The sequence below is a fragment of the Grampus griseus genome (assembly GCF_964374135.1).
Source record: "Grampus griseus genome assembly, chromosome: 15".
In the NCBI taxonomy this organism is placed as follows: domain Eukaryota; kingdom Metazoa; phylum Chordata; class Mammalia; order Artiodactyla; family Delphinidae; genus Grampus; species Grampus griseus.
Window position 1 is genome coordinate 28,758,658 of NC_139009.1, and position 26,861 is coordinate 28,785,518.

The 26,861-nt window shown below is 44.4% G+C and overlaps 1 protein-coding gene across 3 annotated transcripts in view; it reads left to right on the top strand.

The window, feature by feature from the left end:
- The window catches only part of VIT (vitrin), a 125,907-nt gene that overhangs the window by 53,986 nt on the left and 45,060 nt on the right, over positions 1-26,861 (top strand). Inside the window, exons 4-7 of one of the 3 annotated variants that reach the window (XM_082672489.1) lie at positions 5,743-5,899; positions 12,885-13,018; positions 17,691-17,780; positions 25,194-25,385. In XM_082672489.1, coding sequence (XP_082528615.1) covers positions 5,743-5,899; positions 12,885-13,018; positions 17,691-17,780; positions 25,194-25,385 — 573 coding nt within the window. The remainder of the gene's footprint in view (positions 1-5,742; positions 5,900-12,884; positions 13,019-17,690; positions 17,781-25,193; positions 25,386-26,861) is intronic. The other 2 variants (XM_082672490.1, XM_082672491.1) reach the window with 2 other exon arrangements.

The window sequence follows — 26,861 nt, forward strand, 5'->3', positions numbered from 1 at the left end:
AAGCACTGAAATTGAGACTGTGATTAAAAATCTTCCAACAAACAAAAGCCCAGGACCAGATGGCTTCACAGGCGAATACTATCAAACATTTAGAGAGGAGCTAATACCTATCCTTCTCGAACTCTTCCAAAATATAGCAGAGGGAGGAACACTCCAAAACTCAATCTAAGAGGCCACCATCACCCTGATACCAAAGCCAAAGAAAGATGTCACAAAGAAGAAAACTACAGGCCCATATCACTGATGAACATAGATGCAAAAATCCTCAACAAAATACTAGCAAACAGAATCCAATAGCACATTAAAGGGATCATACACCATGATCAAGTGGGGTTTATCTCAGGAATGCAAGGATTCTTCAATATACACAAATCAATCAATGTGATAAACCATATTAACAAACAGAAGGAGAAAAACCATATGATCATCTCAATAGATGCAGAAAAAGCTTTTGACAAAATTCAACACCCATTTATGATAAAAACCCTCCAGAATGTAGGCAGACAGGGAACCTACCTCAATATAATAAAGGCCATATATGACAAACCCACAGCCAACATCATTCTCAATGGTGAATAACTGAAACCATTTCCTCCAAGATCAGGAACAAGACAAGGTTGCCCACTCTCACCACTATTACTCAACATAGTTTTGGAAGTTTTAGCCACAGCAATCAGAGAAGAAAAAGAGATAAAAGGAATCCAAATCAGAAAAGAAGAAGTAAAGCTGTCACTGTTTGCAGATGACATGATACTATACATAGAGAATCCTAAAGATGCTACCCAGAAAACTACTAGAGCTAATCAATGAATTTGGTAAAGTAGCAGGATACAAAATTAATGCACAGAAATCTCTTGCATTCCTATACACTAATGATGAAAAATCTGAAAGAGAAATTAAGGAAACACTCCCATTTACCACTGCAACAAAAAGAATAAAATACCTAGGAAAAAACCTACCTAAGGAGACAAAAGACCTGTATGCAGAAAACTATAAGACACTGATGAAAGAAACTAAAGATGATACAAACAGACGGAGAGATATACCATGTTCTTGGATTGGAAGAATCAACATTGTGGAAATGACTATACTACCCAAAGCAATCTACAGATTCAGTGTAATCTCTGTCAAACTACCAATGGCATTTTTCATAGAACTAGAACAAAAAATTTCACAACTTGTATGGAAACACCAAAGACCCCAAATAGCCAAAGCAATCTCGAGAAAGAAAAACGGAGCTGGAGGAATCAGGCTCCCAGACTTCAGACACTACTACAAAGTTACAGTAATCAAGACAGTATGATACTGGCACAAAAACAGAAATATGGATCAATGGAACAGGACAGAAAGCCCAGAGATAAACCTACGCACATATAGTCAACTTACCTTTGGTAAAGGAGGCAAGAATATACAATGGAGAAAAGAAAGCCTCTTCAATAAGTGGTGCTGAGCAAATTGGACAGCTACATGTAAATGAATGAAATTAGAACACTCCCTACCACCATACATAAAAATAAACTCAAAGTGGATTAAAGACCTAAATGTAAGGCCAGACACTGTAAAACTCTTAGAGGAAAACATAGGCAGAACATGCTATGACATAAATCACAGCAAGATCCTTTTTGACCGACCTCCTAAAGAAATGGAAATAAAAACAAAAATAAACAAATGGACCTAATGAAACTTAAAAGCTTTTGCACAGCAAAGGAAACCATAAACAAGACGAAAAGACAACCCTCAGAATGGGAGAAAATATTTTCAAACGAATCAACTGACAAAGGATTAATCTCCAAAATATACAAGCAGCTCATGCAGCTCAATATCAAAAAAACAAACAACCCAATCCAAAAATGGGCAGAAGACCTAAACAGACATTTATCCAAAGAAGATATACAGATTTCCAACAAACACATGAAAGGATGCTCAACATCACTAATCGTTAGAGAAATGCAAATCAAAACTACAATGAGGTATCACCTCATACCAGTCAGAATGGCCATCATCAAAAAGTCTACAAACAATAAATGCTGGAGAGGGTGTGGAGAAAAGGAAACCCTCTTGCACTGTTGGTGGGAATGTAAATTGATACAGCCAGAATGGAGAACAGTATCGAGGTTCCTTAAAAAACTGAAAATAGAACTACCATACTACCCAGCAATCCCACTACTGGGCATATACCCTGAGAAAACCATAGTTCAAAAAGAGTCATGTACCACAATGTTCACTGCAGCTCTATTTACAATAGCCAGGACATGGAAGCAACCTAAGTGTCCACTGACAGATGAATGGATGAAGAAGATGTGGCATATATATACAAGGGAATATTACTCAGCCATAAAAAGAAATGAAATTGAGTTATTTGTAGTGAGGTGGATGGACCTAGAGTCTGTCATACAGAGTAAGTCAGAAAAACAAATACTGTATGCTAACACATATATATAGCATCTAAAAAGAAATGGTTCTGTGGAAACTAAGGGCAGGACAGGAATAAAGACACATGTAGAGAGTGGACTTGTGGACATGGGGAGGGGGAGGGGGAAGGGGAAGCTGGGGCGAAGTGAGAGAGTGGCATGTACATATATACACTACCAAATGTAAAATAGATGGGCAGTAGGAAGCAGCCGCATAGCACAGGGAGATCAGCTCGGTGCTTTGTGACCACCTAGAGGGGTGGGATAGGGAGGGTGGGAGGGAGGGAGATGCAAGAGGGAGGAGATATGGGGATGTATGTATATGTATAGCTGATTCATTTGTTATAAAGCAGAAACTAACACACCATTGTAAAACAATTATACGCCAATAAAGATGTTAAAAAAAAGAAAATGAACCTATACGACAGAAGAGAAAGAGAGAAAAGGAAGACCTAAGCCGTAAGGTGGAATAGTTCAAATGTATTCAGAGGAAATACAAAGATAAATCATTATCATTTCGGCTTTAAGCGGATGGATGGAAGATTCCTGGAAGGTTATAAGAAAACAGACTACTTCACAAATAACTGAGAAAATACTGTAAAAGAATAAATCGTGGTTTCCATATACTCAGAGAAGAGCAGCCAGAAAAGATGCAGATGACTGCTTCTTGCCAGCTGGATTAAGACGTTACACTTGCCAATGATTTTGGCAATTACTCTGAAATTGTAATTAGCTCACTCTCTCCGGCTGAATTTTCTGTACAAATTGAACAAATATTTGACCTTTGGCCAACTTTGTCATTGTACCCTGTTCTTCCAAAGTGCATGAGCATATGTGCTTGATATCATTTTACAGCCCCCCACCCCGTGGGATGAGCTAATTCACCAAGTTTTCTAATCCAGCTGGGTGCAGATAAAGCAGCAGATCTTATTTAAGGGCTTGCCCAGGCCTTTGTAAAAACAAGACAAAGCAAAAAGTAAAACAAAAAACAAATTCCCCCCACAGGAAGGGGCGGGGTGTGTGTGTGGGGGGGTGGGAATTGATTAGCCGGAAGCAAAATATTCCCATGTGACACTTTTCCCCTTATTTTTTTAAACCAACTATTTCATGGAAAATTCTACCACATCTGCACCTGTCTTGCAATAAGTTCGACCACTGTATGACACTCATGCAATAAGCTTCTAGATAGAGCCCAGTTTACAACTCCAGGAGAGTTGGGTTGGCCTACCAGGAGATCCAAACCCTCAGGGTGACAAAGTCACATCCAAATTGAATCCCAGGTCACAGAGCTCGTCACTTCCTATTTCATGTAACTAAGAGCTGAGAAGGAATGCTTCCATTTTCTTTACATCTAAGGGAGGAGATGCATTCGGGAGTGGGGCAGTGATCTGTGGAAGGGAGGAGAGCTGAAAGCATTTAGTTACACCCAGTGATCCAACAACTAACTAATTTAAGGAGAGACTACACAGGCATCTTCAGTCCCACAACTGGCATTTTAGAACAATAATCCAAGACTCAAAATAGTCAATGCAGCCTTGAGTATCAGGGTTTAAAAGAATGAAAGATAAAAAGAAAATAACTTTGGAGAGGAAGCAGCCTGTGGTGGGAAGAACGAAACCACAAAACCATTTTAAGCGCAGCGCTTCCCTCCTTAATGTGGACCACAAATTGTTTTAGCCTGTGATCACACTCAGCCCCCAGGCTCCCAGGAGAAGGACTTCCATGCTGGCCCAGCCCTGCGTGGCCAAGACTGTCTGGGAGGGGTGTTTAGGAAAAGAGCAGGAGTTCTAACTTTAGTTCTCTCTCCAGTCTAAATGAAATGCAACTCTGCTCCATTCAGATACATAAGGGTTAAAAAAAAAAAAGTGCATTTTGGATACAGCTGGAAGCTATTAACAACTCTGAGAACATCTCAGTAACCCAGTTAGAGGATGGGTGGCCTGGCAGAGATCCTGAATCCATGTTTGTAATCACAGACTCTTACCACTGGGCGGGGCTTGCTTTCTACCTCCCACCCAGTGGAGACATCCCTTCTTCAACTGTTCAGTCCCTGCTTGCATACTTCCAGCCTCTTCCTTCAAGGGCAACTTCATTTACTAGAAAGTTCTTTTTGGCAAAAAATGCCTCCGTAGAAAATCTCCCCCTTAGCTCTAGCTCAGTCCTCTGATGCCATAGCACACGACCGTCCTACTTGTGAAACAGCTATATTTGCCTCCAAATGCTTGCCTTCTTATGGCCAAACGCCCCATCTGTGCCAGGCAGCCCTCCCATCTGGTGGTTTCCAGATCCCTCCAGAGCCTGCTTACTCTTTGAATAGTGATTATGTTTCAGAGTCCCTTCTAGAGAATCTATTCCTAGCTCCCAGGCATCAATATCCTCTAGGAGACCTTTTCATTCAGGAGTTTTTGAGGGAAATTTTTTTCAGGGAAGATGCAGCCACACCCCCTTTTAGGCACTGCCACGAGAGCATCTACGCTGTCTCATCCCTAAGCAAGCTTTGGGCTCCAGCAGCCTTGCCTAGTGAATACTGCTAGCCTGTCAATGGCGTCACCAAGCCAGAGAGGAGGGAGGACAGAATGAATGAGCTTCCCCTGGATGCCTAGCAGGGCAGTCCCCAGCTTTCCACTGAGTGTGGAGGCAGATGAGCAAAGATCACTCCCATCTTGACCCTGGAGCTAGGACCCAGCCTCTAGGACCGAGACAAAAGATCACTTCATTATCTATCTCGCCTGTCCAAAAACCTTCCATGGAGTCCCACCTCCCGCACAGAACACAAGCACTCACGCCTCCTTCACCCGGCCCAGGCCTGCCCATCCCCATGCTCCCCGCAGGCTCCAGCCCGGGGCCTCTGCTGCAGCAGCCCACCTTGTCCTGGCTGGTCCCGACGCAAGGCCCATGCTCTCTCGCTTGCCCTTTCCGATACCTTTCTTCTTCCTGCGAGGTTTTCTGAGTTTCCTCTTTTCCTGGGCTAGCTCCAGAGCATCTGAAAAACCAGTATTCTCTAATCGTGGACTAAGGCTGACATTTCTGACCATTGGAGGCAGGTCTTTTCCCAGCGTTCTCTTCTTCAATTAATTAATGGTTCGAATAAGCACAGGAATGAGCCTCTTGTTCTCGTTCTCAGCAGGTTAAGTGCAGTGGATGGTGATTGCTCTTTTGGTCTGAGGAATGTCCTAATTACCTCTTTGCTTTCATTATATGGAGGGGATCCAGGGTCAGCCCAGGCTCTGGCTTTTAGAGATTAAGTAAATGAACAGTTATGACCTAACAGTCACCCCATATATAAGCTGATACCACAAGGTGTAATCTTGACCTCATTTTGCATTCCCAGCTGTGCCTCAGATCAACTGTGATGTGAGAGCTGGAAAGATAATCAATCCCGAGTTCATTGTGAAATGTCCAGCAGGATGCCAAGACCCCAGGTACCACGTTTATGGCACTGACGTCTATGCATCCTACTCCAGCGTGTGTGGCGCTGCGGTTCACAGGTGGGTAGCGCTGAGCTTCTTAGGCACGAGCAACCAGGGTGTGGGCAGGGATCCCCCGGTGCAGGGTTGCCTGATTAGCAAGCAAGAGCAAACAAACTTAATGGAGCATCCCGTATTTTATCTGGCAGCCCTATCCCATGGGATGCCCCAGAATCTGTGCATGGTCCTAGATCTCCTTTCAGATCTCTCTGGAAAGGAGGACTGACTTCTCTTTACACCTTAATGGGTGGGGGTGGGAGGGAGAATCCTACTCTTTTGTGTTCATAATGAGGAAACCAAAGTTCTTGATGATGTAAAGCCTTTTTATTTTTACCTGTGTGTGCTGAGCAAGGAGATAATAGGGACATGACTAAGGAAGGCCCAGAAGTTTAGAGAAGAAATGTGACAGCTTCAGTTGGTGATCTGGAGACAAAGAGGAACAGCAAAAGTGAGAAGGAGGGTGACAGGGGGTCCTGCCTGGTCAGCTGTTGATGGGGGATCCAGGAAGGAGGGCAGGAAGCATGACATGCTTTGGACCATGTCACTGCCTAAATGAGGAAAGGCAATAGCGACCTTCACAGAATCCTCACACCTCTTGTTTAGGCTTGGAGCCAAAACCCAGGGAAATGCATGTTTACTTAATAGCTCTCATAATGGGTATGTGTGAAGCACTCCACCTGTGTTATCTAATTCGGCCCTCACCATTCCCCTGTGCGGTATCGTCGACCTCTTAAAGGTGAAGAGAGGTTGAATAGCCTTTCTAAAGCCACACCGTTAAAAAGTATCCGAGTGGGGATTGGAACCCAAGTCCAGCCCCCCACTTCTATTCACCAGCCAGCACTACTTTGAGATGTGGCTCAAAGTCAGTGGTTGGCTGCTGGATACTGATGAAGTTTCTCAATTATTCAGGCTTCCGGTATCTTTTTCCTTTTCTTTACTTGCACGCCAGTCACTTGATTGTTCAGTTGTATCTCCGCCAGAGAGAGGGGAGACATAAAATTCATTCCTTTTCAAGGTGTCTAGTCAGTAGCCTCTCTGAAATTTGGGGAAGAAGTAAAAAAAAAAAAAAAATCTATGCCTAAAATAAGATTTAAGACTTACTAATAGACTTTGTCAGTCATACTCTTCCCCATCAGCCAAAGAGATGAACAGCTACCTGGTTTTTCAATGGGAGTGGGAATACAAAAGCTCTACTGAGGATATACAGAGGAACATTAAAGAACAAAACACCAAATGCTGTTCCTTAACTCCAAACTGTGGGATAAAAATATTTTGTTTTCACTTTGAAATCAATTTTGTGCACCAAGTCGATACGCGGACCTACACGTGAACATGTGCATGCCTCCACACAATCACTTGTACACATATGCATGCCTCCCACATGTGCTAGAACACACGTGCGTGCTCACACACACCCTGACACACACATGTGCATGCCAACACCATTAGCACACTCTGGTCTGTGTCCGTGTAGACACTGACATGTGTTACAGAGGCCGAGCCCGTCTTAAGGCTGCCTGTATTTTTCCAGCTGTGGTCTGAGATGGTTGGCACTTGCTTCGTCTGGCATTTGCTGGCTCTCTCTTGCCTTTCCTTGGTCTCCTGAGGTACAGAGCCACACAAGTTAATGTGAGCTCACCAAGATGTCATCATAATGACAGTAACCCCTTACACTGAGATCCTCTCCTTCTAGCATCATCTCAGCCCTATGAGGCTGCTGTTAGCATCCCCAGTTGTTAGAAGAGGAAGGGAGGCATAGGGAAGTTAATTAAGTTGCACATCCAGGACTAGAACTTGTGTCCCCTGACTTCCAGCCCTGAGCCCAGGTGATACATTCACATAAGAACCAAGAGGACGTGAAGACGTGATGGGGTTGTAGCACTTTGGGGTGGTCAGAGTTGGGAAAGGATTTTAGGATGAATGGACACACCTCTAGAGAGAAAATAAGAAGGGCACTGACAAGGACCAGGACTCAGCAATCCCAGCATTTGGGTTGGAGCATAGGAACTACCTGGCAAGAATATAGATGAGGGTAGAGGGACAGAGGAGAAGAGTTTGACTGTTTCAAGCAGCAACATTTGCTGCTGGAGCAACGGAATGCCTTGTACCTTCCTGGACCAGCGACTGATGCTGTAGGAAACTGTTTGGAAAGAAGGAATCACTATCCATGAGGAGGATGTATAGAGGTCTTAAGGGAAAACAGACAGGAATTTTGGATAATACCAGTTCCGTTTTTTACAAACAGAAGGAGTCTGTTTTTAGAAGGCAGGTTTGGGGTTTTTTGGGTTTTTTTTTTGCAGTACGCGGGCCTTTCACTGTTGTGGCCTCTCCCGCTGCGGAGCACAGGCTCTGGACGCGCAGGCTCAGCGGCCATGGCTCACGGGCCCAGCCGCTCCGCGGCATGTGGGATCTTCCCGGACCAGGGCACGAACCCGTGTCTCCGGCATCGGCAGGCGGACTCCTAACCACTGCGCCACCAGGGAATCCCAGAAGGCAGGATTTAAGACAGAGAATAGAGTGGAAAATGTATGAAGGACCTCCCATCACTGTCCTGCCAGAGTCCCCTGCAGTCGGAACTGGGAAACTGGAGAGAGCACACTTTGGTTTAGAAATTCAGATTTAGCTTAAAGGATTTAAATTTCATACGAACTATGACAATCAGATCCCTCATTATGAGTGATCCCCTTGATTCTTTCAAACCAAAGGGCTAATGAACATATTTGAGGCATCATAGTTTGGCTCAGTCTTATCCTGAACTAATTTCTGTGTTTAAAGTGGGACCAAGGCCTGGAGAGAGGGGAGAGTTCTCTGAGCTGGGACAAGGAAGAGGCCATCTCCATGCAGAGCATGAATTTCTGACCAGACGCCCACCTTGAGAATGGCAGCCATTCAAAACCTGGCCTCGCTGTGGGCAGTCCCTTTTCTCCGAGCCACGAAGCTGACCCTCAGATTATCCCAGTGCCCTGGGGCCAGGGTCAGGGAGGAGGTGAACCTCAAAGCCATGTTCAGCATCATGCAGGGTGTCTGAGGAATGCAAAGGAGTAGAACTGGTTTTGTTCTTTGAGAGAATATATTTGACGTGCCTCCACCTCAATGAGGGTGCACATGAGGTCGCATTTATATAAATTCTCCAAACTACCATGGCTCTGAGCCCCCATCTGCTTCATAAGTACAACCACAGCCTTTCAGGCTCTCTCCCTCCTCTGGTATCTCCTGTGGTGAACAAGCGTCCGGTGCATTCCTCCCCTGGGATTTCTGTCGCCTCCAGGAGTTGACAGACCACTGACTGCCCCAGGATCTGCCCTCCTCTAGGACAATGTCAGGGAACGCGCACGGCCTCCAGTGAAGTCCACTCACAAGATAGGACATCACTCTCTTCTGCAACAGGAAAATCTCACGAGAAGACAAGAGTTCTGTTTCCGTGCCTTTCCCAAAGTCTGGGTTTTGGGTCTTATATAACTGTCACAAGGGATCTCAGCCTCCCTGTCCAGCCTGAGAACCCCCGGGCCCACCCCATTCCCTTTAAACAGCCTGAGAAAAGGGAAGCTCAGCCCCTCTTTCCACTCTGAGTGGCAGCTACAGCGCTTCTGACTTTTAAACAAGAATGAGTGCTCGAACATTTCCTCAATACAATGGAATATAAATCCAGGGGCAGAATAATTTCTCCAGGGGGGGAATAAAAAGATAAGAGCTATTTCTGTTTCCCCCACTTGTCAGTTAGGGACCATGGGATAATTGGGGTAATTTTTTAAAAACTAATCTGAATTTACAGCCTATGCCAGTGGTGTGGTGGTAAAGGTTCACCAACCAGCCCTCCTAAATGGAGGGCTGGGGGGTACTGATTTACCAACATCTGCGGTATAAATACTTCCACCGTGGCTGATTTCAAAGTACCATAGTGAAATGAACCGGCACAATCCAGCAGCCTAATAACTGGCTTTCCCAAGCCAGCATGAGTGGTGTCCGCACACCGACAGGCCTTCTAATGCAGAAGCAAAAACACTGTCTTCCCATAAGAAAATTTCTAATCTAGTTGGGAGACAAAGTTAACTCAAGGAATTTTTAGGAAGTAGCACAAGACCAAATAAAATCAGAGCCTCCATGGAAAGACAAGGTTCGAAGGCATTGTTAGGAAGGGGCATAGCAAAGTCATGGAGAAGGAGGTGTTGGAGAGAAGGCACAGGTTCTCCAGAGCAAAGAGCAGCGTGAACAGAGCCACAGGAGTGGGAATCAAGTGGGCCGTCAGGAGAGAAGAGGCCGGCCTGGCTGCAGCTGGGAGAAGTGAGGGGCCCCGACTGAGAGCTGCCTGAAGAAGGGCAGGCAGGGTTGCAAAGACATGATGGAGGGATGAGGACTTGGTGTTGGGAGATGCCCATGGCTTTTGAGGCAACTGTGACCAAGTGGGGCAAACCCAGGATTCCAGGTCATTTAGACCTGGGTTCAAATCCCTACCTTGCAATTTAGAAGTTACAAAATCTGGAGTGAGTCCCTCGACCTGTCTAAGCCTGTCTCTGTGAAGTGGGAATAACAGCATTCCCTCTGCTCCACAGCCAGTAGGTTTGCTAGGAGAACTCAGTGAGATCCATTAGTGGGGATGATTCAAAAGCAATTAAGGGCTTTACATGTCAAGTATTATTATCACTTTCTTTCCAAGTTGTTGGGAAGTTGAGTGTTGAAAGTTGTTGACTCACCATGAGGGTGGGAGGGCAGGAAATGGCAACGCTCATTCCTGTAGGGAAGGAAGGGTGTTGATGGGAACAAATCTAAGGACATTTTTAGCTCCCCTGTGCTGTAAATTACAGATACCCAAGGGAGCCATGTTAGGCTCTGGGACAAGGAATTGACATACTGGAGCCCCGGCTTCAGTGGAGGCAAAGAGGTAGATATGTCAGTTACTATCACATCAGGATCTAAAACCTTCAAAATCCAAGAAATTAAAGAAACAATTACCAGCCTTTGGGGACTCTTTTAAATGAGTTTAATTTAGCTACACACCTTCGTTCCCTAGCCCAAAATAAAAGGAATAATTTGCTTTTAATAATGTACCACCTTTTGAAATAGTTGGAGTCGTTCTGTGATGTCACAAAACCAAATTGGAAATTGTCAGGGAACAGGTTTTACTTCAGGGAGAACTAGTAGGAATTAAGCAACCAAAGAAAAGAAATTTGAGGCATGGTCATGTCCTGTAATACGAAAGAGAAGGACATCGAACATGGGAAGACAGATGCCAGGCCACGTGATGGGAGCATCGTTCTTGGGGGTTAGGCTGCAGGTCAAGGTGAAGGTTTTCTTACTCTCCCTGCTTTCCTATCTCTAAATAAAGACGGTGGCTGAATATCTCTGATGAACACAGATGCAAAAATACTCAACAAAATACTAGCAAACCAAATCCAACAACACATTAAAAGGATCATCCACCATGATCAAGTGGGATTTATCCCAGGGATGCAAGGATTCTTCAATATCTGTAAATAAATCGGTGTGATACACCGCATTAACATACTGAAGAATAAAACCATATGATCATCTCAATAGATGCATAAAAAGTTTTGACAAAATTCAGCACCCATTTATGATAAAAATTCTCCAGAAAGTGGGCAGAGAGGGAACTTACCTCAACATAATAAAGGCCATATATGACAAACCCACAGCAAACATCATTCTCAATGGTGAAAAGCTAAAGGCATTCCCTCTAAGATCAGGAACAAGACAAGGATGTTCACTCTCACCAGTTTTATTCAACATAGTTTTGAAAGTTTTAACCACAGCAATCAGAGAAGAAAAAGAAATGAAAGGAATCCAAGTTGGAAAGGAAGAAGTAAAATTGTCACTGTTTGCAGATAACATGATACTATACATAGAAAATCCTAAAGATGCTACCAGAAAATGACTAGAGCTCGTCAATGAATTTGGTAAAATTGCAGGATACAAAATTAATACACAGAAATCTCTTGCTTTCCTATACACTAATCAGGAAAGATCAGAAAGAGAAATTAAGGAAACAATCCCATTTACCACGGCATCAAAAAGAATACCTAGGAATAAACCTACCTAAGGAGGCAAAAGGCCTGTACTCTGAAAACTATAAGACACTGATGAAAGAAATCGAAAATGACACGAATAGATGGGAAAATATACCATGTTCTTGGATTGGAAGAATCAATATTGTCAAAATGACTAGACCACCAAGACAATCTACAGATTCAATGCAATCCCTATCAAATTACCAATGGCATTTTCCACAGAACTAGAACAAAAATTTTTTAAATTTGTATGGAAACACCAAAGACCCCAAATAGCCAAAGCAATCTTGAGAAAGAGAATGTTCATTTCAGCACTATTTACAATAGCCAAGACATGGAAGCAACCTAAATGTCCCTCAACAGAGGGGTGGATAAAGAACATGTGGTACACGTATACAGTGGAATATTACTCAGTCATAAAAAAGAATGAAATAATGCCATTTGCAGCAACATGGATGGACCTAGAGATTATCATACTAAGTGAACTAAGTCAGACAAAGACAAATATAATATGATATCACCCATATGTGGAATCTAATTTTTTTAAAATGATATAAATGAACTTATTTATAAAACAGAAACAGACTCACAGATTTTGAAAGCAAACTTATGGTTACCAAAGGGGAGAGGGATAAATCAAGAGCTTGGGATTAACATATACACACTTCTATAAATAAATTAGATAACCAACAAGCACCCACTGTATAGCACAGGGAACTCTACTCAATATTCTGTAATAACCTATATAGGGAAAGAATCTGAAAAAGAATGAATATATGTATATGTGTAACTGAATCACTATGCTGTACACCTGAAACTAACACAACACTGTAAATAAACTATACTCCAATAATTTTTTTTAAATGTATAACATGTAGAACAAGAAAAAAAATAAAGATGGTGGCCGGTTTCAAAGTCTGTTATATGTCAAACAATATTTTTCTGTCCTTTCTTCAAAAAAATTTTTTTTTTTCTCTTCACAGTGGTGTGCTCGATAATTCAGGAGGGAAAATACTTGTTCGGAAAGTTGCTGGACAGTCTGGCTATAAAGGGAGTTACTCCAATGGTGTCCAGTCGTTATCCCTTCCACGATGGAGAGAATCCTTTGTCGTCTCAGGTATGCCCACACCCTGGAGAAATGCTGCCCTACAACTGGTACTTCGGTTAAGTTACCTCACGGGATGAAATGGGCTCTTTTCAGTGTGCCATTAGTTTTAGTTTATGGCCCACCTCATTTCATAAAAATCTGAAGCATTAGTTCTTCTGATAGTTAAGATCATGAAACAATGAATTATAATTTCAGTGATAAATCACTACAAAGTCTGGAAATATTAAAAGGCTCCAATTACTCATTTTAAACACACAGCAGCTATCAGTAAGTCCAATCAAACTTTTAGTTAAGTGAATTACGTTTAATAACTGGATTTTTGAACTACTCCTTTAGTTATGCCAAATGTGCCTCATATCTGGAAGCTTATTCCTTGAGAATTCTGGTAAATGGACAGATAGGGACAGGTTTTTAGAACACTGAGCTACAATTTTATTTGAGATTTCTTTTTTTTAATTAATTGTTTCACTGTTTAGTCCATTCTCACTATTGGCTCCACAGGATTTTATAGATAATCATTTTCACTCTTTTTTTTTTTCCCTCTTCCAAAGAGGTAATATCAATGAACTCATAGCTGTGTTATTTCCCAGTAAAAAGATAACCAAGGTCTTTGTACTATCATCATGACCTGCCTGCTCCCCTCTTTTTATTTTTGTGAATTTCCCCAACCTAACTTTTTATTTTGAAAACTTTTAAATTTACAGAAAAATTAAAAGAATAGTACAATGAATACCATATTCTCTTCACCCAGATTCACCAATTGTTAATATTTTGCTATACTTGCTTTATCTATCTATCTATTTATATTTCGTTTGAACTGTGTGAAAATAAGCTGTGGGCATGATGACACTTTATCCCTTAATACTTCAGCACACATATGGTAAGAGCTAAAGCATTTTCCTAAATAACCACAGTACCACATCTAAAAAATTAACACTGATACAATAATTTAATAAATATTAATAAATAAGAAATAATAAGAAAAAGTTCTTATTCAGTTGTATCCAACTATCCCCCAAATATTCTTCACAGTAATTCTTCTTTTTTTGGGGGGGGGGGAATCTACAATCCAATCAAAAATCATCCATTGTATTTAGTTGTCATGTCCATTTTAGTCTCCTTTAATCTAGAACTGTCTGCCACCACACTTCCTTTTTTGGTCATAAGTAGTGATGACATTTTTGAAGTCCCAGCCAGTCATCTATTACTATGTCCCACAGTCTGGACCACAAACAGGTCCAGCTATTTACTCATGGTTGGATTCAGGTTAAATATTTTGTCAAGGACACTACATAGGTGGTATCATAGCATATCCATTGTGTAGTATCACAAATGGCCATATCAGGAGACACAATAGCATTTTGTCCATTTGTCGCTGATGCTAAATTTGATTACTTGGATACTTTACCCTGTCTCTTCATGGTAAAGATACTTTGTAATTAATAGCAACCTGTAGGGTGATACTTCAAAACAGCATGAATATCTTGTTCCCTCCAAAATTTAACCCAATGATTTTAACATCTATTGATGATCCTTGCTGTAGCAAGAATTACATCAGAAATTGCAAAATTATATTTGTTCTAATTCTGTCATTTCTTCTACATTTATTAGCTAGTGTTATTACACAAGGAAGAGGGCTTTCCCGCCTCTCTCCACAACTATTTTTTCAAGTACAACTATGGACTCACAGATTGTTTTTTTTAAAGTACAATGTGTTATAGTCTATTATCGTCATTATTCTTTCTGTTGCTCAAAATTTCCAGGTTTGGCCAGTGGGAGCTCTTCCAGCTTTTGACATGCCTCATTAGCATTTGAGCACAACACAACATTCTATCCTCACCTTATACTTACCCTACACTGGACCTTGAATCTCCCATATTCTCCAAAGAGGCACTGCAGGATTTTAAACTACATTCTAGCAAACCTTTCTGGCAACCCCACAAAATCCGGAGCCATGTGACTCTCCTGAGAAAGAACTGCCTACAGAAGACCAACTAAAGCAAGGAAAAGAGAAATGTCTCATAATATATCAGGCCTTCCAATCTGGGTGGGTTTTTTGCACCTTTAGACACCCCATGTCCCAACCTCTACTATCCATTGATCAGAGTTTTAATAGGACTGCTATCAGACATTTTAAGATTCTTCTCTATTTAAGCAATCCCTGTTTCCTCTTATCTGCGGAATTCTGCACACCTAGGGTTCAAATTACACTGGTTTCTATGTCAAATAATGGGAGGTTATCAACCATAGTACCGCAAGCTTTGCCCTGTAACAAAACATTCAGAACTGGGGCCATATAAAAATGCTAAGGTCTAGAATACAAATGCCAATCATAGACATATAATCTCCACATTGGTGTTTACCAAGTAGCTCCTGGCGAAATAAGAGGGTTTCAATCTTTGTTGCCTAGCCTGTAATCCAAGAATTCCAGCAGAGGTTTACAAGGAAAATTAATTCCATGAGAGTAGAGATGTTTTGGATTTTTTTAAATGAAAATCAATCTGCTGTGATTATTCCCTATAAATCTCAACTTCCATGTCCTCTCATTCAACCTAGTGACATTTAACCAGAAACACTTTCTGCCAATGATAATAAACACATGTGCTTCTGCAATGGCTAGGGGTCTCCAACGAATGAGTTAGGAGAGTGCAATGCCGGCTACAGGTCTCAGCTGGCGGTGGACAGGGCAGGTTCTCCATTGTCCAGAGGCTTCTGGCCAACAAGTTTTGCTGGATCGTGTCAGAGTCCTTCTCTGAAGGCTCTGATGCCTCTGTGACTTTTCTCTAGGCTTTTATTTCCACTTTTCACATGTTGCTATGCGTCTTTAATTAATTCACTTTGGTGGGCTGGGAGGGGGCAGGAGAGGGGAGCTGTGTTTTTGTTCAGCACAATCTTTCCACAGTTCAGGGATGGGAAAGGTCCAGCAAGGACCTCCTAATGCTGCCCGTTTGTCCTCTGATCCACACTGCAGAAAACTGAGCTCAGGCTCCTTTTCCTTCTGAATAGAAACAGAGAGAACCATAGGATTTTAGATGCGAGAAGAATAGGAAACTGAGGGAGCCGATGTCTCTGCGGCACTCGCTGTGGATAAAGTGAGGCCCACAGCCAAGGCGCCCTCCTTGGGTCTGAAATAACCTCACTCACTGTCCACCTGGAGCAGGGCTGGCCCAGGGCGAGGACATGTGGGTGTCCAGCCCTGCTCCCAGGTGGCTTTTGTGAGATGAAGTAACTCCCATGAGCCCCAACATTTGCCTCTTCCCCACCTGGAGTGACATTTATAGGTAACACCAGAATAACTTCTTTGCATCTCTGTGGTGAAACATAGTTCCAAAACTTCTTAACTGTTTCTTTTTCCTTTAGATCCCTACAACTTTGTATGGTAAGTTGGTCCACATCATTATACATATTTTCTGAATTAAAAAACAAAAAAAAAAACACAAAAAAACCCAGAGTCTCAGAGATTGAGGCAGTTAATGAATGGTAAAACAGAAAGGGAAACCTAGATTTTCTTGCTCCCAATCCCAAGCCCCTCCTGAGACCCTGTTATTCTGTCTGCCTCATGACTCTTGCAGTCCCTTGTGCCAGGAGGACCTTTGGCAAAATCGGGCACTAGATTGTGTTCCACCTCCCACCTCCCATTTGACACTCCTCACCTCTCCTCCCCTAGCCCATCCTATAAAAATATTCCCTCAGGTTGAGAGTTTAAAATGCTTTCATTATCAGGTGTAAATATCGAAAAACAGGTGAGAGCCCTCCCAAGGGCATTTAAATTTTAACAGAGATCTAAGCACTAAGATAATTCCTCTGTTATTCTTATTGAGCATCTACTACATCCCAGACAGCTCCAGGCCCTGGGGATTTCACAGCCACCAAGTGAGACAAATTACCTGCCTCAGGGGGGCTTCTGCATTCTAGTGACACTTCCCATTTCGTGTGGAATGAAACTCCTTGGTGGAATTTCAAGCCGCACTCCCTGGCAGAGGAGGACTGCGGACTGCAGCCTTCTCAGGCATGTTCAGCCACACCAGGCTTGCGGCTTGCCTCCCCAGCCCTGATCGTTTTTCTTCTTTATGCCTCCATGGTTTCCCTGATACCCATTAGCATTCCTTCCTCGCCTGGTATCTAAACTTTCACTCCCTGGGTGGACAACAAATGGTCATTTTCAAGGCCGATCTCTATTTACCTACTTTCAAGTTTCTCTAGTGCCGTGGAATTCAAATGGGTCCCACGGGGTCTGTGGAAGTGAGAGGTTGCTGTTCACGTATAGCCAGCCGATGGCCAGAGCTCTCAGCAACCAGGAAAAGAACGTGGGGAGGGTTTTTCCATTCATCTAGTGACCTGATTCAACATTCAGAAAGTCCCGTGTATGGAAACTTTACCTCCAGTTCACATCTTCATGGGCAAAATAAGGGTTGCTCATGTTAATTCTGATGGAGGTTTTACTGCCTCCTTTCTAATATTAATAAAACATAGGTGATACAGGAAAACAGAATGCCACTTGACTTTCTCATTGTAATCAACAATTCAGCAGGGAGAGGGGCGTGGAGACTGACTGATTTCATTGAACTCAAGAGAAACAAATCAGCAGGAGGGAGTCAACTTAACAGAATGCAACCATCTAAAACCTCTAGCTCTAGAAATAAATCATTGTGGTGTTTTTCCTTTTTTTTTTTTTTTGCAGAAGGTAAACCCCAAAAGGGTGTAACCTACCCATCATCTCTTACATATTCATCATCTAAAAGCCCAGCTGCCAAAGCAGGCAAGTGTCCACGTGTGATTTCATTTAAATCTTCTGATCTCGTAAACAGGCAATATTGTGTTTTAGGAGACAGGATAAAAATTAGCAACTTAACCAGTCAAGCTCCGCTGACTCCAGTAATATTTTAACAGATGCCAGGAACATGGGCACAGAAGTCAATGTACTGAAGAGTGAGGCTTTATTTTTTGTTTTGCAATTCTGAGATTATCTCTGAGTTTGTGTCATTTTCATTCAGAATGACTGTTGCCCTGAATTTTACTGTATAGTTACTTTAGAAGATGACGTGACATTCTGTGTGGAAATGTTCCCTGGCAGCTGAAAGGGAAAAGACTGTCTCTACTTACATATGAAATGGAGGGAAGCAAAGAGGAGGATGTGGCTTATGTGATAGCAGCAAGCAGCTCATCTCAACAACCCAAAGCCAAAAATACAGCCTGTGAGGTTGTGCCGACCCAGCTTCCTGTGACTCACCAAGGGGGTACAGTAAAACTCAGGCCAGGAAAATATCTTTTTCTAGGTTTCCGTGTGAAAGCAAGAGCTATACTATGCATTATTGTCTTTTCTGGGGGAAGGTATGCTTGATTTCTCACACAAAGAGAAGCTGTGAGTTGTTTTATGGTGGGATTTAACATTACTTCCAGAAAGTTGAAGAGCTAGCTGATTTTGTTCATGTACTTAAGGTGAATATGGTTTAAGGATAGGCAATAAAAGCTAGCACTTATTGAGCTTTCGCTGTGTGCCAGGCACTGTTCCAAGAGTTTTATCTGATTATTGTATTTATTCACCCCAACAATACCATGGGTATGTATTGCTCTAATTTACAGTTTGAGGAAAATGCAGCACCAGAGAAGTTTAATAACTTGCCCTTTGCCACACAGCAAGTAAGTAGCAGAGCTTAGAATCAGATCCGGACAATCTGGCTTCAGAAACCCCTCTCTACACCATTATCCTATGTTTTCTTATGCATTCAAATAGGGAATGTTTTTCACTTTTCCACCCCAGTTCCTCTCCAACTATATCTTTAACGGCTTCTTAATTATTCCAGTAATCTAGACCTGTTTTTGTTTGTTTTATTGCAAGGAACCACCTGTTCTGTAACCCCGCCCACAAGCTGGCAGCGGGTGGTGGTGCCCTGTGGACCATTTCTGAGATGTCACCTGTCCTCTTCTAGTGTGGGCCGGGGAAGATGACTAGGGGACAGAGGTCTCCTTGAGTGGCTGGCCAGTTGGTGGAGGGAGAGTGTCCCTGCCCTCTCTGTTGTCTCGTCCAAGTTCTCAGTGATTTCTCAGCAGGTTTCGTGTGTGGGTATCTGGAGCCGGGGGCACTGCTCCGCTGTATCCTGGCCCCGTCTCTTTCTCTGAGTTAGGGGCCCCATCCACTGGCAGCAGCACCTTCACACAGAGTCACGGGTGTGGCTGGGGTTCTCCTCTTCCCTTTTGGGGCCTGAGGAGACCTAGGATGGGATGAGGTTGGTCACCTTTCTTGTCCCATCTCGCCTCACCTTTGGCCTCCTGAGCCCCTCCAGCAGCACCCCTCCCCCACTTCAGGAACAGACCCCATATTCAAGGCAGCCCTCCAGCTTCAGGGACCACATGCCAAGCACTCCCTGTTTCTCCCGTGAGAGAGAGAATACTTCTCGACTCCCAGAATACACCCCCAGACTTCCTCTTTGAGCTCCGCTCCTGCAGTGCACCAGGTGAGCCTGTCGGTGCCGCAGCTCAGAAAGGCCAGTGGGAAACGAGGGCCCCCCACACCCCGCAGGCCCCGTGGTGTTGATGAGAGATTCTCTTGAAGCCCCTTCGTCTGGCTTGGGGAGGACAAAGCGTGAAAGAAGGAAGGGAATATCCTCTTACCCTGAACACTGCTCTCCCCCAGAGGTGGCCTCGGACCCTTCCCCCTCTTCTGGTCCTGTCCTTCTGCTGACGAGCCTGGGTCAGGTGGGGCTGGTGATGGTGCAGGTTCTGCTGGGACAGCCCCACCCATAGGAAGTTCAGTGGCACCTCTCCTCATGCAGAAAGGGGGACTGGCGCCCTCTGACTTTAGTCGTAGCCAGAATCTGGACAACAGGAAGAGTGCTGCACAACCTCCTGTGACCGTAGCCATCAATCAGCAAGTGCTTTCTCTGTGTCAGACACCGTCCTACACAGTGACCCTGCGGCAGGGTGCCGGGTCACCCTCGTTTCAGATAAGGTTCAGCCCCTGCCCAAGGGCCCCGCTCCGACCGGCCCCTACAGCACTCAAAATCTGATCGCATCCCCTCGAAGCAGGTCAAGTTGAAGGGAGAGTGGGTGGAGGGGAGAGAAGACAACTACAGCCAAATGATGACTTAGTTGATAAAAATCCATTGGTTTCTACGTCCTCCATAGCAGAGATCGTTTTCAAAACTTCTCTATCTGCCCCAGCCACCGTGGTCCAGCTTAGCACTGCCCACCCCAGCAGGCCTGACTCACTGACGGCCAGGAGGAGTGTGGAGGAGACGGGGCGCCTTCTCACACTTTGCTGCCACGTAGTTTATTTTTATTTTATTTTATTTATTTTATTTTATTTTGTTTTGTTTTATATTTTATTTTATATTTTTTGGCCACGCTGCTCGGCTTGTGGGATCTTACTTCCCCGACCAGGGATTGAACCCGGGCCCTCAGCAGTGAATGCGCAGAGTCCTAACCACTGGACTGCCAGGGAATGCCCATGCTGCTACGTACATTTAAAATTAGCAAAAGCCATAGCCAGAACCTCAGGCATTGCTACTGTCATCTGTCCCCTCTACCAAAACATCTCCACCTTCGATGACACCATCACCGTGTATCACTATCAGCCTCCTATCACAAGATTATTCATGGCTGTCAGAGTCTGAAAAATTAAGTTCATTCATTCACTCACTCATTCAATAACCATGTAGTGAGCACCTGCTCTGTGGCAGACTCTGAGCTCAGCTATAAGGATTCCAACATAAAAGGGATACTGGGGTCTCATCCAGCTTCAAGATTAGAGGAACCTCTCTTTCAAGTGACAGTCCCACCGTGGAGTGAGTTTCACCAATCCAAATAAAAAATTCCACTGAGAACCATAAAAGGGTGGCTCCCTTCGTTGCTACTCTTCCTTCAGTGATAAAATTCCTTTAGAAATGGAAGGAAGCAGAAGAAATGAAGATGTGAGGGCCAGCAGCTGCTCAGGCCCCAGCATGCCCCTGCAAGACGCTTCCTGGTCTCTCCAAGAATGTGAGTGAACAGGTAAATCAGGTTAGGACGACCCCCCAAAACATAGCAACCCTCTTTCATGGGAAATTATCTCACTCACAAAATAGGATGCATCTTGCTTTGCCATGTGCAGCTCCTGCTGAGAAAACACATTCCTGAGATTTAAACGCTGTTCCCAAGGCAGTTAGCAGCCATTAAACAGGCAGCTGGTATTTGGCTGGAGTCTCAAGCTACTCTGAGCTCAATAAAAACAGGTAAGTGTCGGTTTGTAGAAGTTCCCCCAAAGCTGAGAAGGCACATTGCCGGCACCGCGACAAGAGAAGGGAAAGTAAATCTTTACCCTTGCTGAGCTAGAGTGTCAGGAAAACCCCCTCCTGACTCCCTTTGGTCATCCCTTGCCCTGGAAGAAAATCAAGCCCAAGTTTATTGTAATACGTTTGACTGTTCAGGGACCTTCTGCCCTCACTGCCAACACCCTCCAAGGCCACCCCTTCACCCTGTCTTGGGAGTAAGATGACTTCCACCAGAACTCTGGAGACCTCAGGCCACCCTCTGAGGGGAACCCCATTCAGGGATCTTGAAGTGACTCATGACTTCTACTTTGTTCCCCTTTTGTGGGAAAAAGTATGGAACTTGGCATCAAACAAATGTGGGTCCAAATTCTGGCTCCGCTACCTGCTGTCCATGTGGCCTGAGACTTGTTTCTTGGCCTCTTGGAGAATCTGTCCCTTGTCTTAAAAATGGGAATAGTTGGCTGACTTTCCGGATTGTGATTAATATCATATGTGAATGCTTCTGTAAAAGAGGTGCATAGTAGATGCTCAGTGAACATTAAGCTTCCTGCCCTCATGTAGAACCCTGAGGCAAGTTCTAAGTTCTCACGGGAAGAGCCAAATCCTTCCCTGTCGTTCTGACCCCAAGGTGTTGCTGCTAAACTGGTTTCAATTTCCTTCAGTCACCTCACATTTGACACCTACTGAAAGCCCTGTTTTCCACTGGGGGAGGGGGAGGCATATCACGATGATGTCAGCAGCTGTCATTTATTGAAGGCTAAGCACTGTGTGGCCCCCTTACAGACATGATCTCTACCTGTGACAACAGTCCCCCAAGTAGGTCTGACCGTCCCCATTTTCCAGCAAAGGGAGCCAGGCTCAGGAAGCTGAAGAAAGCCTAGTGGCCAGCCTGGCGCTGGCTGTGGTTCTCAAATCAGATTTCCAAGGCCCAGCCCAGATCAGTGAATCAGAATCTCTGTGGATAGGGCCCTGGATCACCTCCACTGTGATGCTAATGATGACCGGGTGTAGGAAGCTGGGAGGCCCTCTCGGTGCCGTTGAGAAGGTGGTTGTCTGGAGCTGTTCTTGACCTTGTCCAAAGAGTAATACGTTAAGAGTCTAAGGGAAGTTTTGAAATGTTTCCCATGAAAATCGTTGAAAAGAGACCAAACTCCCATGTATCTGAGGTTGTACGAAGAAACTATTCTGGTGGTTTTATTTCAAATTGCTCCAAAAGAACCTGGTCCCGTGAAGAATTCACTTTGGGTCACATCAGGCATTATGCTCAGCAAGGAACTGGAAGCATCGGGGCAGAGTAGCTTCTCTGTCTCCCTCTTAAAGACAGTTATATCCTGTGAAGGAGAGCAGGCAAAAACGTCTAGGTCTTGTGTGGAAGATAGTGGAAGACCAGGGACTTGGCTCTGCTGGCTGAATTTACGATGTGCTTGAAGACATCTGTGTTCTATGCAAGTAACATAAATGGCTGCCCTCAGGATATTTAATCTGCTCTCTAGCAAAGCAATACCAGCAAAGGCAAACTGGGGGGTTCAGAAACCTCAGAATTAGCCAATGGTGTGAGAAAAAGATAATCCAGATCCCCCGTAGCCAATGAGTTTAAAGTGGCAAAAATATTGACTATTTCCAAGTAGAAGTTTTATTTTTAATTTAATTACTTGTGGTTTAATTAATACTTTGCAAGTAAAATGTACTGTCAGTTTATTTATATATTTCTCTCCAAGTTAGTAATTATAGCCTATTTCATAAAATATACAAGTGATTCTATTAAATGGCTTTTCCCTGTATGAACCTGGGCCTGCATCTCCCTAAAGAGGCATTACTGCCTGGTAGCGTTTACCAGAGGGTATAACAGAAGAGTACTTTAGAGAAATTAGAAACTTCCCTAGGACTTGTTATGAAAGCTCAATTCCTTTAGAGTAATGGAAATGTCATAAATCACACTAGTTTTGCCCAAGGATGGCGTGAAGACTGGCTGAACCCCCGAGGCCGCTGCCAGCTCTTTAGCAATCTGTCTGGCACAGTCTCCAGGTGGCTTTAAAGGCAACCAACTGTTAGCAAACATCAGGGTAAATGAGGGATCCACTTCCTGCCTTGCCGGGCTAATGCCTGCAAGAGCAGACAGGACGGCCGAACTCCAACCCAATCCCAGGGCGGTGAGTGCTGACCTGCCCTCCCAACAGGAGGTAATGGCGTCAGGGTGGGGAAATGCGCAGGTGCCAGTGCTGAGCGGTGGGTCCAGACACCCGGCGCCACCTCGCATTTGTCTACATGGCTGGACAGGGCTGTGGTCTGACGCTGCCCAGCGTGCTGTACAATGTCAAAGAGGAGGTTTGGTGGTTCCCATGAAGAGTACAGCTCCTTCTCTCTCAGATGCTACCCCCCCACGCCGGCCTGCTGTTCTGTGACCAAAGATGCTTCATCCCTAAGCAGAGTTAAGGCTAGAGCTGGGATGCTGTCATACGCTGAAAAACGACCCCCGAAAACATATCCATGTCCGAATCCCTGGAACCTGTGGATGTTTTCTTATACGGCAAAAAATGGGAGTGGGGAGGAAGGCAAGGGGGCTTTGCTGGTGTGATTAAGTTAAGAATCTTTAGATGGGGAGGTTATCCAGGATTGTCTGGGGGCAGGGTTGTGGAGGAGACTAAATGCAATCACACGTATCCTTAAAAGAGGGAGGTAGGGCTTCCCTGGTGGCGCAGTGGTTGAGAGTCCGCCTGCCGATGCAGGGGACACGGGTTCATGCCCCGGTCCGGGAAGATCCCACATGCTGCCGAGCAGCTGGGCCCGTGAGCCATGGCCGCTGAGCCTGTGCATCCGGAGCCTGTGCTCCGCAACGGGAGAGGCCACAACAGTGAGAAGCCCGCATACCACAAAAAAAAAAAAAAGGGAGGCAGAGGGAGATTTGACACACACAGAGGAGAAGGCCACATGGAGATGGAGCAGAGGGAGAATTGAAGATGCTCGCCTTGAAGACTGCAGGGGTGGGGCCACAAGCCAAGGAATGCCAGCAGCCACCAGGAAATGGAAGAGACAGGGAGCAGATTCTACCTTAGAGCCTCTGGAGGGAGCTCAGTCCAGTGACACTGATTTCCAACTTTCAGCCTCCAGAACCGTGAGAGAATAAATTTCTGTTGTTTTAAGCCACTGAGCACATGGTAATTGTTAGCATCCCCAGGAAACTAATAGAGATGCACAGGTGTAGAAGTTGGCATACCTGCCATGGGTTCAGCAGACACAAGTGACTGGTGGCTGTTGTTCCCTCCCAGGGCTGCGGTGCCGTTCACTTTGGGGACCATGTTTTGTCTCCTTCTGGTGCAAACCCACGGTTCTCAATACAACGACAAGGCCCAGTGGGCCCCTTGTCCCCATGCCCTCAACCTAACAAATTCAGACTCGTTTAAAATTACGGAAACAATCTAAATCATCACACGGGGATGAAGAGCACAATTCAGAAGAATCATCTAGATGGTCCTTACCATCTAATTAGTTCCGATACCCCATTTTATAGCTGAGGAAACTGGGGTCCAGAGGAGTTAGTTGGCTAGTCATGAACCAAATGTAAACTAGAACATCTAAGACACATTGTCTGAAATGGTGAAAGACCTGAAAGTACGCCCTATCCCCAGGCCAACACTAACTGAAACAGCAAAAAAATACGTTCATGAACCATTGCTTCTGGTGTATGGAAAATTAATCTGACAGTTAATCATGTTTGGCCTTGTCTATGTTAATGTTGTTTTGAGCTGTCTTTTAAGTATTTTGTTATTTCATCTGTGGTTTGTTTATTGGCTTATTCCTCCATCCAGATTGTACATTGCTCCACAGCAGCTAGCACAGGACTTTGCTCATAGCTAGTGTTCAAGAAATATTTATTTCTGTCCTGAAGAGCCTACCGTCTGTTTTGTAAGACCCAGTGTAATTCCACTTTCTTACAGGTGAGACCACAAAAGCCTATCAGAGCCCGTCAGCTCCAGGGACAACCGCACAGCCAGTCCCCCTGATGCAAGCACTGGGGACCACCGCAGTTGAAGGCACCCATACCACCTTGCCAAAGCCGCCCCCATCTGCAGGTTCTACCACCAGCAGCCTCAGACCACAGCCCGCGGGCCAGAGAAGCCAGGAGCTGGGTCAGTAGGTAGTCACTGTGTGTTGCCATGTGCTAGAAGAATGGAAGACTGGGTTTTTAGAGTTAGTAGCTCTGTCTGAATGCCTGTGTATGAGCCCATCTCCCACCTTTTAAGCTGGGCGAGGGGAGAGCGCTGGAGACCTGGGCCAGGGGTGTGTGTCATGCCCTCCCGGATTCAAGGGGTAAACCTGAGGCCAGTAATAATTCAGGACCAAGCTAAAGCTACGCAAACTATGTAGAAGGGACTTAATATAGATTTGAAAATAGGACTGCTGTTAATCGTACTTGGGAAGGTAGGATATGATGTGAAACTTTCCCATTGCAAAATCCCCATTTCTCCAAAAGTTCAGTTGAAGGGATAATAGATTTCTATGTAGACACTGTTGGGTTTTGTTTTGTTTTAAGGGACAAACTGAATACTCCTGGAAGTCTTCAAATATTAGAAGCAAACAAAACAAAAAGAATCCCTTTAGGAAAAGCCAGATAGCTCACGTTTTTATTCCTTTTCTGATTGCTTTTTGTCTGCCCCATTTCTGCCCCAGAAATGTCTGTATCCATTTCTTAAACCATGTTTTAGGTTTTACCAAAGTCCAGTTTATGGAATTAATCTCAGTATTACTTCAGATACGACCTTAGGAGCCCATCTGATAATCCAAACACCCGTTTTACACAGGCTTCTACACCAGGCTTCCTGGGCAATGAGCGCACCTATCTCAGCTCTAAAGGTCTTCTGGCAAGAGGGCGGGAAATTCTACAGCGGGAGCGTCCCTGTTGTCTCAGCTACTTTTTCCAAATATTTCCCACCTGGTGCCACTTTTTCCTCCTAGGAGGAAGCGCCCAGGACTCATTCTTTCAGCCTCACCTCCAGCTTCCTAACATCAGTGTCTTGTAACACGACCCCTTCCCCGCCTTCCATGTCAGAGCCCAGCTCTCTAGTCATCTTTCTATTCAACAAATCCAAACACTTTCAATGTGCTAGACATTCTTCTAAGCACCTGACAAATATTAACCTATTAAATCCTCAGAACAGTCCTAGAAAGTAGATACATTACTTCTAATTTGACTAATTCATCGTACTGAGGAGGAAACCAAGGAGTAGGTCAGTGAGGCAATTGGTCCCCAGCCACACAGCTGGGAAGCAGCAGAGCCGAGATTCACCCCCAGCAGCCGGCTCTCCGTGAATCCCCTTGCAGGAGACATCCCTTCCATAAACGAACACCCGAGGCACTAACGATACGGCACAGGATCAGGGGCCTGACCTGCCTTGACATCAGTGGGGTGACAAGATTCGAGGGTCTTAGACACAGCCAATTCCCGCTGTGATCGCTAAGCAACAGTAACAGAACACAGTCCGTTCTCTCCCTGTGCCAGGCACCCTGTATGCATTATTTTATTTACTCTTCCCCAAAACTCTATGAAATAGGGAGTATTACTACTACACTGGATGAATGACTCATGGAAGAAGCTATAATATAAA